The following is a 20,738-nucleotide window of genomic DNA, read 5'->3' on the forward strand; positions in this document are numbered from 1 at the left end:
ATTTGTGTGTCTTCTCACTGTGTTTTTTTTTATGTTTTATAATACTATTATTTGAGGGATGATTTACACCAAAGTTCATAAATCTTAGTGTGAACCTTGATGAATTTTATGTGTGTCTACACTGACGACTACCCCATCAAAAAGTAAATACTTCATCACTGCAGAAGTCTCCCTTGGACACCACCCGAGTCTGTAAACCCTGTCCCCAGAGGTCACCACTGCTCTGACTTCTACCACCATAAGTTTTCACTTCCTGTTCATGGAAATTGAACCATACAGAGCCCTCTTCAGTTGTTTTTTTCCACTGTATGTATCCTATATTCACGTGGCACACCTCAATATCATGTCAGTGAGGTTGGTCCACGTTGCGTGGTAACAGTGGCTGGTGCTGCCTTTTAGGGGCTTGAGCTCTTCTGTCAACAGCGCTTCTCCTGGGCCTGTGCAGCTGTAAACTGCCTCAGTGTCTCTGCCTCCATATCGTGTCCACCCCCTTTGCTGCCCCGACCACTGATGAGACTGTTTCTGCTCCACTCTGCATGTAGGTGAATCCATCTTTTGAGGAATGTTTCCCCAAAACGAGCAGCACAAATCTGATTTATCTGAACCCTCCCTAATCTCTCTCTTCCCCCTTCAAGGCTGATGATACCAAGATAAGCATAACCAAGACATTTTCAGGATTTACAGGAGCTCCATGATCATCAGGTGGCCAGCGTGGGGCCATTGGAGAGATGTCTAGAAGTCTGGTCACCTGTCATTTCCTAACCTAACTCCCCTTCTTTCCCCGTTGCCTGAAGATTGAAAGGAGCTCAAGCGTCTGCTGAGTTGAGGCAGTCTTTCAGGCTGCTAGCCCACCATCAGCTCAGTTTTGTTGACTTAGCAAATAAATGATTTTCCCTCACCCCAACAACTGCCCTTGATTCATTGGGCCCTTTTCAAGCAGGGGAGTAAACAGACTTGGGTTTGGTGGGAGATGTAAGATTTCCATGTTTTATGTCCTTTTCACTGATTACTGTAGCAGTATAATTAAGGAGTTCCAAAGAAACAACTCTATCATTGTATTTATGCCTAACCTGCCTGCATATTTCCTAACCTCTTTCTTACTCACTGCTTTGTGATGTTGTGGTGAACAGAGGCATGATGATCCTTGAGACACTTTGGCTATTTCCTATTGCAAAAGTGACCTATCCCATTGCCTAAAGGCTTAAAAAATGTCAAAAGCAAAAATTCATTGAAAAACTCATGACCCAGAGATAAACATTTTGCATTTGGAAAAATATGTATCTGCATTTTATTTAGAAAATTGGAAGGATGAACATATTTAATGGATTTTATTTAAGGCAAAAATTCTGATGTAAATTATTTTTGGAATGAAAACAAGATTATTACTAATGTAGCACAGAGTGTGGGGTTGGGTTCTTTCTCTCATATATTTAAAAAAGAAACGTCCATGGACACAAGAGTGAGAGCAAAGTAATAGGATTTATTAGATAAATAGAAAGCAGAGCTCCCCAAGAGGGAGGGCTCCCAGAGAGGGACACTGAAGTGTGGCTATTGTCTAGGGGTTTATATAGATGTGGAGGTTTAAGGAAGTCAACCCCCTGTCCACTCCTGGCCATGGCACGCAGTGTCCATGTAGCCTTCAGTCCAGTCAAAATGTCCATCAGGCATTTCTTCTTCTGTGGAGAGGCAAGGACCAGAGTCACATAGGTCTTGGCTTAAAAATAGCCTTTTTGTAAGTTTCTTAGCAAATATCTGCAGATGCTGTTTGTACTCATTGCACAGGAAGTGACCCAGGCCCATCTCCCTGTCTGCTCAGTCTTATCTCCTCCTCCTGATTTCACTAACACATCTGTCATGACATTATCTGGGGATCTATTTTCTTGGCAATTTGGCCATGACTTCACCGTTATGAAAGATTTAAGTGGGATATGGAATTCTTGGGAGCCTTCCAAATCCTGAAAAGTCCAAATCCCACACAGGGCACGCCATCTTCCTTGCAGACACCACAATATTTCCATACAAACCTTTTATGTTTTCTTTTCTTCTTCTTTTTTTTTTGTTAAAAAGTTTAAAGCACATTCAAGTCCTTTTAAATGTTGTGGATGAGAGCATCCTGGGAGGCTGTTTTTATTGCTTCTAGAATTTTTGCATGGAAGAGGCCTCATAGGAAGGGGGGGCAGTAGAAGAACGTTTAACAGAGAAACTGAGGAACTGGGCGGCAGATGGCATCTGGATGTTGACTTTGCTCAGCACCATGTCGGGCATGGACACATTTCAGATTCTGCGGAAGTTGAATGTCAATCATGTCCTCCAAGAATCCCTTCATATGGCCAACACCATGGATTTCTTGAAACACACAGCACAGAGTCTTTGTCCTGTCCTAATGGCTCAAAAGTGACCCAGTGGCGGTTCAGATTGTCCATGGGGAAGGAGGCTGTAGCTCAGATGGTCTTTTTAATCAGTCTGGAATTATATTTATTTAAAAATGACATATAAGTTTGTAGAAAAGTGACTTACAAGTTCCATTTAACAAGGGAAAGAAGAATTGGTTATATATATTTTAGTTGCTTGGTTGAAAAAAAAAGGAATATGAGATGGTGGATAAGTTAATTTGCCTTATTACTGTAACCATTTTATTTTATGTATGTATCTTATATTCACGTGGCACACCTTAAATATATACAGGGAATATTTAAATTATATCTGTTAAAACTGTTGTGCCTTGGGGATGACCACTGGCAGATCTTATCCACCATCCTGCTCCCTAGTTTTGAAATGTTTAGTCAGCAAATAATAATCATATATGTTTATGGCGTTTAATCTCTCTCTCTCTCTCTCTCTCTCTCTCTCTCTCTCTCACGCGCGTGCGCGCACACACACACACACACACACACACACACACCTCAAAGGAAGATTTCAATCACAAAATTGTCTTGCCTGATGGATTTCTTAGGGGTTGACCAACAGGCTACATTGGATTTAATTTTGCTGATTTTGGTCTTTCTCAGAAGTCTCATCTTCCTACATCTCCTAACCCTTAAGTTACAGAAGACAAGAGCAGGTGAATGTGCTGCAAAAACTCACAAAACATGAATCTTTCAAAAGATGGATCTGAACCTGGTATGGTGGTCCCTGCCTATAATCCCAGCAGCTTGAGAGGCTGAGGCAGGAGGATCATGAGCTCAAAGCCATTCTCAGTAACTGTGAGGCGCTAAGCAACTCAGTGAGACCCTGTCTCTGAATAAAATACAGTGTAGGCGTGGGATGTGGGTCAGTGGTGGAATGCCCCTGAGTTCAATCCCTGGTACCTCTCTGCCAGAAAAAAGGAGACGGATCTGATCTCCCTACTTCAGGATTTGTGTTGGCTTCTGTCTGAGAGCAGGAAGAACATTAAGGAAAGGCTGCCATTGTTATCTATTGCCTATCACCTACTATTAAAAGAAGGAGTGTTGAATTCTCTTTCCATATCTTCCCTGACCCCAGGGAGTTATTTATTCCTGCATCTGTGGAAGCTCAGCACACTTCTAGTGTTTTAGATGGGCAATCTTACTTGAGCCTTATGAATGCTGTGCTTCAGAAAATTATTTAGAACTGATTACAAGACAAATGCTTTGTTTTTATTAAATGAGCCAAGGAAGGGATTCCAAAATGAGAGGAAGATACTCCAACAACTTAAACCGTGGAGATGCCCAGTTTAAGGAGACACTGGGAGATAAAATGACATCAGGGAACCAACACAGCGGTCCAGTGCCCAGGATGGTAGAAACTCCTGAATTTCCCCCATCTGATGCCTTCCTATTTTCTAGACAAAAAGTTGACGTTTCTTTTCCTTAATGTGTACATCATTCCTAGGGCTGTGGTGGAGGGAGGGGGTGGTGAATCTATTAAGTTATCTACAACATGAGGCAGATTTTGACAGCTCCATGAGAGAGAAAGCCACCTATGTAATTGGTGTGATAGACAAAATAATGACCCACAGACGTCCACACCTAATCCCACAGCCTGTGAGGGTTACTCTGCCTGGAAAAGGAACTTCTCAAGTAGGCTTATGTTAAAGATTAAAAAAAATCTAATTTTACATTAAATCTATTTAGATGGCACATATTAATGTATAATGTGCTGTTTCCCTGCCTGTCTACAGTGTGAGTGTTTACATCAGGTTAAACATAACTATCTCCTCCAACATGCATTAGTTATTTGTGGTAAAAACTCTGAAAATCCTTTCTTTTTCTTTTAAAGAGACTTGGTGCTGGCATGGAGACCGGGGCCTTGCATGTACCAGACAAGGGCCTCCCACTGAGGGCCCTCAGCCCCTCAGAGCTGTGGTAAAGGCACAGCACACTTGTGGTCTAGTGAACTACTTTTGGACACACCACAGAACTTCTTTCTCCTGACTGTAACTTAGTACCCACTGATTAAGCTTTTCCCACCCCCTCCTGCATTGCCTCTGGGAACCAGTGTTCTGCTCTTCATTTCTATGAGATCAATGTTTGCATTTCAGCATCAGTGGGATCATGCATGTTAAGCATCTTGATACGAGAAAATCATCCTGGATTTTCCAGGTGAGCCTAAGGTCATCATCAGCGTCTTTAGGAGTCTCAGAAAGGGTGGGTACACATGATAATAAGAGGAAGGAGTTGGATGGGAGGGAGGGAGAGAGAATCATGTAAGGTCACCGCACAGACAGGCATGGTGTTGGAGTCCAGGAGGCAGGGGAAGCATGGTCTGTGGACAGGAGGAGAGAAATCCTGCCAATACCAGGGAACATGAGCTCTGGGAGCAGGGAATGACCCTACCGTGCTGGGTCTGGAGGTGTCGGACACAGCCTTGCTAGACAGAGTGTAGGACTCAGATTCAGTTGTCCATTTCCAGATCCTCTTGAACCATTTCCTGTACTGCTCCTGGACCTGCAGAGGCAACCCACGCTCTGGGTCAGCTCACAGAGAGGGGTGCGGGTGGGGAGGCATGGGTGGGAGCTCGGCGGAGGTACCTGTTGGCTGAGGAGGCAGTACACCAGGAAGATGAAGACGCCCTGCAGGCTGTTGACGATGGTGAAGAGGTAGGCCATGACGGGGGCCAGGGAGCCCACCTGCAGGACACCCAGACACCAGGTGCAGCCCAAGATGAAGAGATGAGCCATTGCTTTAAATGTCAGCACCCTAGTTTGGGGGAGAATGGAGGCTTATAATGCACCCACAACAAAATCAGGTATTCACCTCTCCACCCTGGATGCATCTACTATTCCCTGTAAGCGATATATTGGACTGAACTCTGATCTTTACTCTCAATGATACCCGACAGTAGAAATGTCATTTTAGGTCCAGGATAGCTTTTTGACTTGGACCCAGGACAGTGAATATTCATAAGCTTACTTCAAAGAGTTTTACGATGTTCCATGAAGATCCCTAATTTCATTAATCCAGCATTACTGAGGGTGCCCCGTGCTAGGGCTTGGACATAAAAAATCACAAAGAGAAGCTGGGAGCAGGGGTGCACACCTGTTGCCCCAGCTACTCAGGAGGCTGAGGCAAGAGGATTGGTTGAGCCCAGGAATTCGAGGCCAGCCTGGGAAACATAGTGAGATCGTATCTCAGAAACAAATACCGGGCAAAATTTCTGATTTCATTAATCACATGCTCTGTTCAAGTGTCTAGTACAAGTAAATGATGATATGCAAGAATTTGAAAGGTTAACCTGAGGAGCCCAGAAGAAAGAGCATGAATTTTCCACAAGATGCTGAGTGAAGGAACAATCCCGTCCCCTGGAGGTTTGAACTGGAGTAAGCAGCAGAGCCCTGAGTCTGAGATGGCAGCCATAGAAGCGCAGCTGCATTTGTTAATTGTGTGCCACTCAGAAGCCCCAGAGGAGGGACATGAGGGGCTGTTCAGGCACATGGCTCTGCTCTTGGGCATCACTGTCATCTATGTCCCCTGTTCCATCTCACCTCGTGTTCTGGAGGGTGGACACATCTCTGTTGATGGAGGACAGCTTGCTCTTCACAATACAGAGGGTCATCATGAAGAAAACCATATTGACCTTCAAGAAACCACAGAGGAAAGACAGCAGCATGAATCTGACATAATTTTCCTGTGTACATATATGACAGCATCACAGTGAATCCCACCATCATGTACATTCACGAGAATGGGCTCCTAACTAGATAAGGTATATTCCATGCTTGTGTAATTGTATCAGAATGGATTCTACCGTCACGTATAACTAAAAAGAACCCCCCAAAAGAAACCACAGGAGGTTTATGAATATCTTGTTTTCTCTTTTGCAGTCCTGGGGAGGGAACCCAGACCCTAGTGCATGCCAAGCAAGCTCTCTGCCCTTGAGCTACACCCCCATCCCCCATGGCAAAGTTTTACTGAATACAAATTTCAATCTGTTCTCTCTCCATTCTAACCCTTCCAGCATCAATTATACACCAGAGTGGGTTTTAGTATTTGACAATAGGGTTAGAATTTGTAGATGTAGAAATCTTGGAAAACCCAATGCAACCCATAACAATCCAGGTATATTCCTGTTCTGTCACCATCCTTAATATCCTGCTCTTCTAGTAATCCTCAGATGGACAGGAAGGAACTCTGATGACGTTACTCACCGAAGAGATGGCACAAACAGGTCCAAGGAAGCCCCACATAAACCCCTGTTCTGGACGGAGCCAGCAGCTGAGCAAGAGAGAGAACAACATCACTTTGCTGTGTTCATGTAGGAGTCCACGACCAGAGTCACTCCACACATGCCCAACCACAAGGACGGGAAGCCAGATCCATGTATGTGTGATATGTCACAGTACACTCTACTGCTTAAGCTCTGAAGTACTCAAAATGCTACTTTGGCTCAAGTGAAGGCTGTGGACATGCTCGAGAGGAGAACGACAAGTGGGGTGCGTATTTACCGAGTAGAGGTGCCATACAGGTGAGGTCTGGCTACTGCAGACACGGCCACGATGGCGGCCGGGACCCCGTAGCCCACAGGGAACATGAGCCTCCTCATGAGCCTGTTTCTGCTGGAGGAACTGAGCACAGTCAGGTTCCTTGCAGTGAGGAAGAGGAACAGCCCCTCCAGCAGCATCCAAGTGAAGGAGGCCAGGTAGAGGTAGTGCAGGGCGCCCGCGGTGACCGCGCACAGCACCTGGGGAGGAGAGAGACCCCGGGGCACAATCAGGGTATGGGTGCCCCCTGCGCCCTGTGGCGAGGGATTCTGCTGTGCACATATATGTGAAGCACTGTGGTGCTTCAGCCATGGGCTGCGTGTGCTCCCATAGATCACAGCAGAGCTGGAGAGGTCCTGCTGCCCAGTGACGTTACAGCCTCCCAGTGCTGCCCTGAAGAGTTCCTCATGCAGTAGTGGGGATGCTCTTGTGCACAAACCCCCTGCAATGCTGGTTACCGAAAAGCAGGCCCACACAATGACCAGCAGGACCTACTACTTACAAATGGCAACCAATGATCATGTGGCCGCTTATGCATTTACTGCACTATGCTTTTCACATTATTTTTGAAGTGACTGTAGTTCACAGGGTTTAGTATCTTCTCCAAATGGTGCTGATCCTGGGAACAGCTGTGGACGCACATTGAATGATAGTGTCAGTAGCTGGATATTCACCCATCCCTGGGTTCTTAAGAAACAGAAGCTCACTAAGTAATTCTGTGCATCAAAGCAGAGAAGGTAATCAACCCAGAAGGTGGGCAGACCTACAAGCAGCAGGAAAGAGCAAGGGAACAAACCACACAGCTCACATCACTCCAACAACTGACTCTGTAGGCATGACAGCAGAGGAAATGTTGGGGAAGAATTTAGAAAGGTCCTAGTTAAAATGTTGAAAGAGCTGAAACAAGATGTAAGTGATGAACCTGGAGAAGATGCAGAAAGTGGAAGATGATTTCAATAAAGCCAGATTCTAAAAATGAACCAAATAGAAATTCTGAAAATGAAGGACTCGATTAACCAAATTAAAAATTCAGTAGAACCTCCTTTTTCTCCTGGTATAAAATGTCTGCTGTAAAACGGGGTGCCGAGTGACGCCAGCCCCGTCGCCTCCTTCGTGTCTCCTGATTGAATCAGGAGGCCATCTCCAGTGATTGATGGATGCCATCTAGAGTTTGCGTCAGTTCATCCTAAGGGTCCCCTAATGAAGGAACTTCCCCAGGATGCAAGCCCTGTTGCTAAGCAACAAGAGATGTAGGTGATGGGGTTGTAAAGAGGGTTCGTTTTCTCATTGAATCCTTCAACGTGAAATGGGCATCGACCTCCTCTGGACTTCCCCAGGACCCAGGCTGTTTGATTAGGAGCTGGGCAGCCTGGCTCCTGAGTTCAGCACCCCTGGGCGGGCAGGGCGGGGACAACTGGGTACCTTGGGCTGGGTTCTGTCGATGGCCGTGAGGAAGAGCAGGTGGGCCAGCAGGAGGCAGAGCGAGAGCTGCAGGTGCAGGGAGGTGCTGGTGTTCTGGATGGCTCTGCACAGGAGGAAGGTGAGGGCCGCCAGGACCAGGCATAGCAGCGACATGCCCAGCCCCACGCAGGTGATGAAGTCCAGCACAGGGTCATTGTCCTGGGGCAGAGGGAGGAGCCTTCACAGCCATGTGCCCTGCTCTGGGGTAGGAACCCCTCCGCTATCTGTCATTTGGTGCAGCAGATTCAGGAACAGAGAGACCAGATCTAGGTGTGAAGCTGATGGGGGCGGGGCTCCAGGTTCAGAAGGTTGGACTGTTAGGTTTTCTGAATGGAGCAGGTAAGCGGCTAGAAGGGCCTGGTTGTGTAGAGTCCTTAGTCAAGGAGGATTCCTGACTTTGGGGCACAGTAAGGTGGTATGTTGTTATGTAAGTGTGTGTGTGTATGTGTGTGTGTGAAGCCCATGCTGAAGGTCCCTCTGTTCCTGTTCCATGAGGCCACAGGGCACAACCTGAACCTCAGGGTCCAGGTGTTAACCTCCCATCCCAGACACCAATGGCCTCAGTCCAGCTTTGCCTGTTCCTTACTGACCACAAGTCCCTGTGAAGTTAGAATTAGATGCTTGGTTAAAAATTAAAATTAATGATAACAGTAGCTTAAAGTTCACCTTTCCCCACTTCTTTGTGAAAACCATCTTAAAGCCATAAGGACATTTAAAAGCCCACCATCAATTCTATTTCAATGTAATTGAGGGGAAGAGGAGAGAAGAGGAAAGAGGGAGGGGAAATGTTCAAATGGTAAATAATGAAAGTAAAATTTCAAAGCAGGTGCATTTGGATAAAGTGCACACAGATGTTGTTTGTGTGGATTTAGTTTTTGCAACATATCTGTAAATTTGAAATGGTTTCCCAAGAAAATGTTTGAAAACAAAGTGCAAACCCTGCAGGTGATGTTTCTGCATCCTACATTTGAGACTCTGGTGTAAAGACAAAATTGGGAAATTAGGAGGCAGGACAGAGGAGGAGCAGAGGGAAAGAATAACACCTGATAAATGAAATGAAGGTTAAACTTTCAAAATAGATGCCTCTGGATAAAGAGTAATGGGGTGGTGGGTTTTCTTTTCATTTCCTCATGGTTTTAAGAGGACTTGGAGAAATAGGTGGGAAAGTGTAAATTTTAAGTTACCACCATCATTAACTTTCTTCCTTTAACCAAGTATCTGATCTATTTCTTCTATTTTTGTTCTTGAAACATATCAAAAATTAGAAATTGTTTCCTAAGAAAGTATTTAAAAATAAAAGTTCCTCCAGGTGATATTAACATGTGGTGCATTCTGAGAACTTGAGATGTAAAGACAAAATCTAATTTCTATAATATATAAAAAGCTCTTGGCTGAGATCTTTGTCATGCTCATGGTCACAGGGTGCTCACAGAAAATGCCCATTAGTGGGCTCACCTAAGAGTCTGAACCTGGGGAAGCAGAAGTGTCCACTCACCTGGCTAGAGGAGGAGGTAAACAGCCCCCAGTCCAGCCATCCTCCCTGACTCCCCTGACCCCCTCTGACCTCCCCCTTCACCAGACCTTCCTTTTTTTGTAAACCTGAAACCCGACCATGGTTGACTTACAGACCCTGGTGGTAAGTAGAATTCTAACTTGGTCTTCCTATGTCCACCCCCTGCTGTTACACAAACCTTCTTCTAATTCTTCAATTCTCTGATAAACTAGGTGTTGCTGTGGAGGGATTTTGCAGGTGGAATTTAGGGCTCGATCTGTTGACTTTTAGATTAGGGAGTTTATTTTCCTGATCTGGTGTAATCAAGCAAATGCTTTAAAGATCTGGACTCTACCTGGGAAAACAGATTCAAAACTTGAGAGGGATTCTATACAAGGACATTTTCATGCTGGTTTTCAGATAGGAACACTGGTGTTTTGTGAGAAGGCCAACCAAGGGTCACAGGAGAGGAAATGTGGGTGGGTCTTAGGAACTGAGTGTGGTCCCCCCTGACAGCTGCTAAGAGAAGGGAACTGGACTCTGCCTGCAACCAGGGAGCTGGAGGAGGGCTGCCAGACCCAGAAGAGATTGCGGCCCTGAATGATGTGATCTTGTCAGTCTTTTAGATCCTGAACAAGGAACTCATCCCCCTGTGCTGGGTTGCTGACCCACAGAAACCTCAAGGGAACAAATAAGTTTTACTTCAGCAGCAACATTTATATAGTGTTTTGCAGCAATCGATGCTGAAGGCAGCCTCTCACCTGCACATGGTAGTGGACCATGAGGACGGCAAAGCTGCTGAGGTGGGTACAGTGGCAGGTGGTGCTGCCACCTCTGGTGCTCACTGTCCTGCAGCCTGCAGTGGTCCAGTGACTCCCATTCTGGCTGTGGTCCCAGAAGACACAGAGCACCTTGTGCCTTGGTGCAAGGGTCACTGGCTGTAATAATAGGACAGGGGTGTGAGCTGGTCTTCCTGTGCACAGAGATGCTGACCCAGGAAGGGCTGGCTTTCCTGTGTGGGGTGCACCTGTGGGGAGTCCCCCTGAACCTCAAGGTAAAGATAGACAACAAGGGTGTTCCTGGGCCTGGGGCTCTTCCCACACCATGTTCCCCCCGCCCCTCACAGGATGGGAGAAGGTGAAGGTAACTGGCGAGCTGAGGTTCTGGGTGTCCTTGTTGCTCAAAAAGGCTGAGATGATATCTGAGAGCAGGACAGGTGAGACTCTCGGCAGCAAGTCTTCGTGTGTCCCATGGGGATCGACCTGCTTCTCAGGCTCCAGGACCAGGGGAGCCTCGGCCAGCAGCTTGTCCATCCCTGGGGTGGAGACCAAGCCCACCACAGAAGGGCCTGCAGGACGAGGCCACGGGTGAGTCTCAGGGTCTCCTTTAGGGCCTCCTCCTTAGATGGCCTCTCCTCCTTTTGAATTGTTGTCTTATAATGATACATAATAGTGGGACTTGCTGCTCCACATTCACACGTGCACACAACAGAATGTGGCCTCATCACTCCCCAGAACCTCCCCTTTGGATGCTCTTCTAGTGAACTCTTCCCACCCACATCACCCTTTAGTCTTTAATTCTGTATTTTTTCACATCCTTGTACATCTTTTCCCACCCTGAAGCCTCTTCCAAACAGGATGGTACTGGTGTAAGTTGGACGTCCACCTTCTCCCCATCTCAGATATTACCTGTGTAACAAGATTCCTGTGCCAGATTCCAGTTCAGCTGCATCTTTGTCTGATTCAGACTCAAGGTGACATTGCGAACTCCTTGCTTCTGTACCTCTAGGGACAGTTCTATGAGTCACAGGAAGAAGAAGAGTTATGTTAGGAATATATATATATATATATATATATATATATATATATATGGATATTGTATATGTACATGGGTATATCACATATATCAAGGACCTATGTGTAACTTCCAATTCACTATAACCACACACATGTATATGTGTATATATAGACACACATGTGTACACATACATATATATATAAAATCCTTTGTAATTTCAGATTTTATATGTATGTGTATATATGTGTTGTGTATACATATGTGTGCATACATACATGTGTATGAAATCTGAAGTTATGAAGAATTGTAACAGTAGGAGAAATTGTGCACTAAGATATTAGAAAATTGAGATGAAATGGACACATTCTTAGTGACACAGAAACTACAAAAACTGACTCAAGAAGAAGTGGAAAATTTGAAGAGACCTATAATAGCTAAAGAGATTGAATCAATAATGAAAAACCTCCTAAACGAACATGAAAGATCAGATTTTCACCAATTCCATATGGCTGAATTTCAACAATCATATAGGGAAGAATGAACATGCATTCTTTCTAAACTCTGGTTACAAAAGCATTATTCTAGGTGAAAGAAGATAGGCGGACAGGTCACACTTTGTATGATTGCTTTTTACAAAATGGTAGAATAGGCAACTCCATTAAGACAGCAAGCAGGTGAGTGGATGCCAGGGTTGGGGGGAGGAATGAGTGAAGAAAGCTGAGGCATATTTTTTGATTTTGGAGAAAGACGTCTTAGAAATGGAGGTGATGGCTGCATCAGTTTGTGAATGTTCTTGATTCCACTGAAATGTTGAACTGGTGGATTTTATTTATATATTTTATTTTTTGGTGAATGATAAATGGTGAACTTAAATGGTGAATTTTATGTTATGTGAATTTTATCACAAGGAAACAAAGAATACTTAAAAAAGATTCATTTGTATTCTTCCACATTAGTTTTTTGAATCTGTTTCTATTTTGCTACCTACATGTGTACTATTTGTGGTTTTCTGCCTTTTTCACTGTTGTGATTATTTATGTGAGTCTCACTGAGGTACAGTGTGGCCACTCAGCTCTAGCGGGATCAGAAGAGGATGAGGCTAGGAACAGGGGCTGGTGTAGACCCAGGGACTTACGTGTGCCTGCAGAATAATTGAAGGTTGCTGTCCCCTCAGGCAGACCCCTGCTCAGGTGTGTCAGAGCACTCTCCAAGCCTGTCAGCAGGTGAGTGGCCACGTTGTGCTTCTGTGCGGGGGGCAGGGTCTCCAGGTCCCCAGGGGTCTCCAGCAGCTCATCCACCTCCTGCATGATCCCCTGGAGAAATGAAGGCACAGAACAGGTGGACTCGGACCAGAGGCACCACATAAAGAGCTTGATCACTCAGCCCCAGCGAGCAGACCCAGACACTGTCCAGTTGGGGATAGAGAGAGCATGGTTTGGGACTCCCTGGGTGGCCCTTGCTCCTCAGAGGTCAGCCCTGGTTCATGACTGTCAAGGATGACAAAGACCAGGATCAGAGCAAGAGGAAGACAGTGCACATGGGCGTCCAACAGTGTGTGTGGCCCCCAGTGTCCGCTTCCACCTGCCCTGAGAGAGTGGCCAGCTCAGAGCAGGACTCCAAAGTGCTTGGGCCTGTCCCCCTTCCCCCAGACCAACGATGCCCCCCTCCCGCTATGAGGTCTCTCCCTACTTCCCCTGGATCCTGCCCTTACCTGGATGGTGTCCTTGGCCACAACTGGCTTGAAATCCCTGTGCAGATTGTTGACTTTGTCAAAGAAGCGGGAGAGTCTCTGGGGAGGTGAGATGAGGGGTCATGGGTGGATGGGAATCTAGGGCCAAGGGGTGGACGCTGTGCCATGCCAGGATTCCCACCTCCCTGTCCTGGCTGGGGAAACTCACCTTGCTATTGACTTCAAGGGGCAGAGGCCTGGTGAAGAAGGCCTACAAGAGGTCATATGAGAAGAAATGTGGGTGGCTCTTAGGAAGGGAGTGTGGTCCCCTGCTGAAAGCTGCTAAGAGAAGGGAACTGCATTCTGCCTGAAACTAGGGAGCTGGGAGGAGGGCCCTGAGTCCCAGGTGAGACTGCAGCCCTGGCCAATGCAATCATTTCAGCCTTGTAAGACCATGTGCAAGGAACCTATCGCCCCCTGCGCTGAGTTGCTGACCCGTAGAAATGTGAGGTAACAAATTTGTTTTACTTAAGCAGCAACATTTGCATAAATCTGTTTTGCAGCAGTCAATGATGAAGGCAGCCTCTCACCTGCACGTTGTAGCTGGCCATGAGAATTGCATGGCTGCTGAGGCGGGTACAGTGGCAGGTGGTGCTGCCATCTCTGGTGCCCAATGTTTTGCAGCCTGCAGTGGACCAGTGACCACATCCATTCTGGCCATGGTCCCAAAAGACACAGAGCACTTCACGCTTTGGCTCAGAGGTCACCAGCTGTAGGAACAGAACAGAGGTGTGAGCTGGTCTTTTTGTGCTTGGAGATACTGACCCCTTAGAGCTGGCTTGGGAAGGGCTGAATTTCCTGGATGGGAGGCACCTGCAGGGAGTCCCACTGAACCTCAAGGTTAAGACAGACAACAAAGGTATGCCTGGGCCTGGGGCTCTTCCCACACCCCCACACTCACAGGATGGGAGAAGGTGAAGGTAACTGGTGAGCTGAGGTTCTGGGTGTCCTTTCTGCTCAAAAAGACTGAGATGACATCCGAGAGCAGGACAGGAGAGACTGTCAGCAGAGAGTCCTTGTGTGTCCCATGGGGAGCCACCTGCTTCTCAGGCTCCAGGACCAGGGGAGCCTTGGCCAGCAGCTTGCCCATCCCTGGGGTGGAGACCAAGCCCACCACAGAAAGGCCTGCAGGATGAGGCCACGGGTGAGTCCCAGGGTCTCCTTTAGGGCCTCCTCCTGAGATGGCCTCTCCTCCTTTTGAATTGTTGTATTATAATGATACAAAATAGTGGGACTTGCTGCTCCACATTCACACGTGCACACAACAGAATGTGGCCTCATCACTCCCAGACCCTCCCCCTTGGATGCTCTTCTAGTGACCTCTTCCCACCCACATCATCCTTTAATCTTGAATTCTGTGTTTTTGGCATCTTTTCCCACCCTGAGGACTCTTCCAAACAGGATGGTACTGGTGTAAGGTGGACATCCACCTTCTCCCCATCTCAGATGTTACCTCTGTGACCAGATTCCTGTGCCAGATTCCAGTTCAGCTGCATCTTTGCCTGATTCAGACTCAAGTTGACATTACCATCTCCTCGCTCCTGTACCTCTAGGGACAGTTCTATGAGTCATGGGAAGAAGAAGAGTTATGTTAGGAATATATATGTGTATATGTGAATATTGCATATGTACATGTGTCACATTATATACATGTGTTTGTTTAATTTCCCATTTCCTATAGTCACACATATATTCAAGTGTATATAAAGACACATATATTTGTATATAATCTTTTGTAACCTCAGATTTCATATATATATGTGTGTGTGTGTGTATGTATATATATATATATATTGTGTATACATGAGTGCACACACACATGTATATGAAATCTGAAGTTATGAAGAATTGTAACAGTAGGAGCAATTGTGCACCAACAAATTAGAAAACTTAGATGAAATTCTTAGGAACACAGAAACTACTAAAACTGACTCAAGAAGAAGTAGAAAATCTAAAGAGACCTATTATGGGTAAAGGGATTGAAGCAAAAATGAAAAACCTCCTAAATTAAGATCTGAGATCAGATGGTCATGATTGTGAAATTCACCAACCATATAGGGAAGAATGAACATGAATTATTTTTAAACTCTTTCAAATAACAGAAGAGGGACACACCTGGTAATTCCTGAAGGCCAATATTACTCCTATGCTCAAAGCAGATAAAGACATCACAAGAAGAGACTTTATTGCTTATGAACACAGATACAACAATCTGTAACCAAATATTAGGAATCAATTTAACTAAGAAACTCAGGATTTGTACATAGAGAACTATTGAAGGTTTTGAAAGGAGACCCTAAATGAAGGGAAAGATACCTCATGTTCATGGACTGGGAAACATTATATTGGTAAGATGGAAACACTCTCCAAAGAAATCTACAGGGTCAATGTCATCCTACCAATGTCCCATTAACATTATAACTTGCTTAAATGGAAAACTCACCTAAAAACTAACACAGCATTGTAAGAGATCCAAGTAGTTAAAGCATGGCTGAAAAGATCAACAAAGGTGGAGGACTCAGATGGCAAATGAGCATAGAGCAAAGACACAGTGTTGCCACTCAGCTCTAGTGGGGTCAGAAGAGGATGAGGCTAGGAACAGGGGCTGGCACAGACCCAGGGACTTACGTGTGCCTGCAGAATAATTGAAGGTGGCTGTTCCCTCAGGCAGACCCCTGCTCAGGTTTCTCAGGGCACTCTCCAGGCCTGTCATCAGGTGAGTGGCCACGCAGTGCTTCTGTGAGGGGGGCAGGGTCTCCAGGTCCCCAGGGGACTCCAGCAGCACATCCACCTCCTGCATGATCCCCTGGAGGGATGGGGGCACAGAGCAGGTGGACTCGGGCCAGAAGGACCACACAAAGAGTTTGACCACTCAGCCCCAGAGAACAGACCTGGACACTGTCCAGTTTAGGATAGAGAGAGCATGGTTTGGGACTCCCTGGGTGGCCCTTGCTCCTCAGAGTTCAGCCCTGGTTCATGACTGTCAAGGATGACAAAGACCAGGATGAGAGCAAGAGGACAGACAGTGCACATGGGCATCCATCAGTGTGTGTGGCTCCCAGTGTCCTTTTCCTCCCTCCCTGGGAGAGTGGCCAGCTCAGAGCAGGACCCCACTGTGATTGGGCCTGTCTCCTCCCCCCAGACCACAGCTGCCCCCCTCCCTCTATGGGAGGTCTCCCCCTACTTTCCCTGGATCCTGCCCTTACCTGGATGGTGTCCTTGGCCATGGCTGACTTTAAATCCCTGTGCAGATTGTTGACTTTGTCAAAGAAGTGGGAGAGACTCTGGGGAGGTGAGATGGGGGGTCACGGGTGGGTGGGAAACTCAGGGCCAAGGGGTGGACAGGGTGTTGCCCCAGGGATCCCCACCTCCCTGTCCTGGCTGTGGCGCTCACCTGGCTGTGGTCTCCAGGGGGCAGAGGCCAGGTGAAGAAGGGCTTGACTATGGGGACAGGACAGTGGTTCATTAGGAGGAGTGCACGTGTGCGTGTGTATGAGCATGTGCACGTGGGTGTGCATGTGGGTGTGTGGTGGGGGAGGTTCTGGGGTCAGGGAGGGCCGGGTACCTTTGCAGATCTCTTTATAGAAGCCATTGTGTCTCCCAGGAATTGGCTCCCAGCCTGGGTGGCATTGGCATGAGTAACTCCCCCAGGTGTTGGTGCAGGTGGTGGAGCGGTGGCACTTATGCTGCCCGGAGCTGCACTCGTCCATATCTGGGGACATAGAGAGAGGGGTTGGTTCCCGCTGAAGCCAGGACCAGTGCTCTCCACCATCTCATCTCTACCCCCTTTCCTCCCATTAGTGCCCTGCCTGGGAGGTGGTGCTGCCACCCAGTGACCCACACCGTTGTGTGTGTGTCGAGGAGTGTGTAAGCCCTGGTGTGCCCCAGGCTTGCCCTGTACTGATGCACGTTGTGAGGCTGCAGAAATATGTCCTCCCAGGTAGTTTTTTGCTGCTGCTCAGGTCCCTCGGGAGCCCCCCGTCAGAACCCCTGTTCCTTTCCCAGGACCCTGGTCTTTCCATACAGCCCTCTGGATCCTTTGGTCAAGGTATGTACACATGGCACAATGTGCACCCATAGGGACCTTGTGTTCTCAGAGTCCCCTGGATCCCCAGTTTAGCCCTGTGTACCTCCTACATTCATGCACGTTCCCTTTTCCCTCTGTGTCCTTGGCACTAGCATCTCCCGGGATGGGTCCTGGTTCCTGCCCACCCACTGCTGGATTCCACCTGGCCCCATGGGTCCCAGAAGCAGCTTTCTTTGCCTAACCACCTTGCTCTGGAAGGAGGCAAATCCTGCTCATGCGTGGAAGTTACTCCTCCTGGGAATCATGGTGTCAGGCCAGACCATGGCAAGGACCAGCACAAGCTCAGTGTCACCCTCTCAGACCTAAGGGCAGGCTAAGACCAACTCCTGAGGCCCAGGTCCTCTCTGTGCAATTCCCTGGTCTCTCTGCCATCTTACTATTTCCTTTCTCTTTTCTGTCTTTGATGATGGCCTTGAGGTCAAAGGCTCAGCCCTTGACCCTTACCCATGACCCCCACTGACACTGGGAAATAACACTTTGGATCTCATTTCCCTCCTTATGACTCTCCCTCTCTCCCCCTTTCTTCCCCTGGAGCTGGGGACTGACCCAGGTACTCACACCTGCTAGACAAGTGCTCCACCACTGAGCTATGCCCCATTCCAAGAATCCCCTTCTGCAGATGGACACACTGAAGCACAGAGAGGTGAGGTGACTTGTCTGAAGTCACACAGTGAACCAAGAGCAAAGCTACCTCTGGTTTGGTTTTGACTTTCCTGCTCATGCCATAAACGGCTCTGCCTGTAGCTGCATCCCAGCCTCTACCTTTGTTTGTAGCTTTAGGAGATAGGGGCTCCTTCCTGTGGTTTTCTTTTTCTTTTCTCTCTCTCCCACTTTCCCCCCTAGGGATGGGGTCTCTCTGTTTCCCAGGCTGGGTTGGACTCCTGGGCTCTAGTGATCCTCCTGGCTCAGCCTCCCAACTAACTGAGACCACAGGCACAGGCCACTGGAGCCTGGCTTTTTTTTTAAACAGAAAACAACAATGATGTTGTCACATCTCACATGTCCACAGGGTTTCCTGATAAGCACCCTGGCCATCGCCACAGGCAGAGCTATCAGGATGGGGCCAAGCAGCTGGTCCCAGAGTGCCCTGACCCTCTCCCACCTCTCGTGCTGGTGACAGGTACACGCAAAGCTGCCCCATCTCACAGTCCAGGTGCTGAGGCTCTAACTGGGTGCTGTCCCCAGATCAGCTCTGGTGCCCTGAACTGCATGTGGGGTGGGGAGGTGAGGGGTGGGCCTTACCTTGACATGTGTTCTCACTCGCATTAGTGAATATTTTTGCCCCAGAATGGAGCTCAAATCCTGGGAAGCATGTGCAGTAGTAGCTCCCCTCCACATTGTGGCAGTCAGCAAAATATCCACAGGACTCTTTCCGGGGCAACAAACATTCGTTGATGTCTGCAACATAATAGGACCAAGGGTCACCTCCCAAACGTGTGTGGTCTCTTAGGGAAGACACTCCTGTCCCCTACCTGACCCCCCAGCTTGGGGTCTGATGTTGAGTTAGTATCTTTTGGACAGAATCCTGAGATGCACTGCTGAGGCTATGCTGGGGCAAGCCATTGCTGAAGTCCACACAGTCTGATCTGCTCAACAGAGTCCTTTGACTAACTCCCCTAGGGGACAATTGGACAATTGGACATTGTCCCCAGGGGACAATGCCAAGGTAGTGTGTTGGCTATAAGCTCAGTGTCACCCTCCCAGACCTAAGGGCAGGCTGAGACCAACTCCTAAGGCCCAGGTCCTATCTGTGCAGTTCCCTGGTCTCTCTTCCATCTTACTCTTTCCTTTCTCTTTTCTGTCTCTGATGATGGCCTTGGGGTCAAAGGCTCAGCCCTTGACCCTTACCCATGACCCCCACTGACACTGGGAAATAACACTTTGGATCTCATTTCCCTCCTTATGACTCTCCCCTACCCTACTTTCTTCCCCTGGAGTTGGAGACTAGCCCAGGAACTCACTCCTGCTAGACAATCTCTGATGTGCCTCTGCCCCACCCCCAAGCCTCTTTACCACGACAGGTGACCAGGGGGTTGGTGAAGATCTCTGTAGATGAAGAGGCAAACCCCGGCTTGCAGCGACAGGCGGTTGGGCTGACACATTCTGAGTTGAGAGGGCACCAAGGGTTACAGGCTGTGGGGGCACAGACTGGTCAGAGGCTGGGAGGCGGCAATGTGCTCCCCAGAGGAGGTCCCAGGAGGTGGGGAGATGCCCTGAGCCTCCCTGCCCAGGCCTCTCCTCCCTGGGCTGCGGGTGCAGCGCCCCTCCCAGGCTCTGGCTGTGGACACCCTGCTCCCCACACACTTACGCTGAAAGTCCCAGGCTCTGGCTCTGGAGAGACTCAGCAGGACACATAACAGCCCTGTGACACAGAGAGGGCAGGTCATCAGGCCCAGCAGAAAGAGGAGGCCAGAGGTGATGCACTGGAGGGCAGAGGCTGAGGACCCTCCTGGGCTCGGACCTGGTCCACTCCTCAGAGGAAGCCCAGGTGGGGCCTCCCAGAGGGTCTGGGGGATGGGAAGGGGGCTGAGCCTGGCAAGCTCTGGGCTCCAGCCGTGGCTCTCCTGGCCTGTGGGTGGGGGACTGGAGCCTGGTGGCCCTGGTTCAGAACCTGGAGCACAGGCAGGCTGCCTCACTGCCCGCCTCAGTTTCCCTTTCTGTGGAGTGGGGACAAGATGACACCCATGTCCTAGGGTCACTTGGGAACAAACCCCAGTGTGTCAGGGTGTTTGCCACCATCACTGACCTTTAGGGGGGAAGGGAGGGTCAGGGCCAGCTGGTCTCTCAGGTCCCCTGCCTGGTCTCTCAGGTGCTCTGGCCCTGTCCCCTTCCTCAGGGACACACACCACACTAGCCACCTGGCCTGCAGCTGTGGCTGGGGCACCTGAGAGCCACATCTGCCACCACCACTGTCAGCCCCACGGCCTGTCCTGGGACCCCGTGGTGCCCTATTACCCCCCAACAGGAAGGTCCTGTGGGCAGGTGCTGGGCTCAGACTGGGGGCCTCCTCCTGCTGTTCCTGCCTCTCAGCAGCTGCCCCCTCCCGGGGCACATCCTGGGGACCCTCCTCAGGTCAACGGGGCCTTAGGTACATGAGCCTCTTGCTGTTCAACAGAGGGACAGGCAAGGAGTCAAAGAGAGTCTGGTTCTCAATCCCTAAAATAAAGTCTAGGGGTATTGGTGGTTCCTTCTTGGTCAATTTATCTAATGCGCAGCCTGGACAGCTGGTCAG

General features: G+C 48.4%; 1 protein-coding gene across 1 annotated transcript in view; it reads right to left on the reverse strand.

Moving 5' to 3' along the window:
- Positions 1–1,590: 1,590 nt before the first annotated feature.
- Positions 1,591–20,738, reverse strand: part of LOC144253881 (adhesion G protein-coupled receptor E2-like) — a 48,505-nt gene continuing 29,357 nt past the window's right edge. The window contains exons 2-19 of the mRNA XM_077796538.1: positions 19,815–19,868; positions 19,520–19,639; positions 18,749–18,904; positions 16,985–17,131; positions 16,814–16,860; positions 16,626–16,703; positions 16,048–16,225; positions 14,873–14,980; positions 14,309–14,544; positions 13,950–14,114; positions 8,363–8,560; positions 6,905–7,140; positions 6,608–6,674; positions 5,945–6,036; positions 4,991–5,159; positions 4,797–4,907; positions 3,309–3,312; positions 1,591–1,676 (exon numbers count right to left, since the gene is read on the reverse strand). Coding sequence (XP_077652664.1) covers positions 1,591–1,676; positions 3,309–3,312; positions 4,797–4,907; positions 4,991–5,159; positions 5,945–6,036; positions 6,608–6,674; positions 6,905–7,140; positions 8,363–8,560; positions 13,950–14,114; positions 14,309–14,544; positions 14,873–14,980; positions 16,048–16,225; positions 16,626–16,703; positions 16,814–16,860; positions 16,985–17,131; positions 18,749–18,904; positions 19,520–19,639; positions 19,815–19,868 — 2,252 coding nt within the window. The remainder of the gene's footprint in view (positions 1,677–3,308; positions 3,313–4,796; positions 4,908–4,990; positions 5,160–5,944; positions 6,037–6,607; positions 6,675–6,904; positions 7,141–8,362; positions 8,561–13,949; positions 14,115–14,308; positions 14,545–14,872; positions 14,981–16,047; positions 16,226–16,625; positions 16,704–16,813; positions 16,861–16,984; positions 17,132–18,748; positions 18,905–19,519; positions 19,640–19,814; positions 19,869–20,738) is intronic.

The sequence above is a fragment of the Urocitellus parryii genome, chromosome 3, assembly GCF_045843805.1.
Source record: "Urocitellus parryii isolate mUroPar1 chromosome 3, mUroPar1.hap1, whole genome shotgun sequence".
NCBI lineage: Eukaryota > Metazoa > Chordata > Mammalia > Rodentia > Sciuridae > Urocitellus > Urocitellus parryii.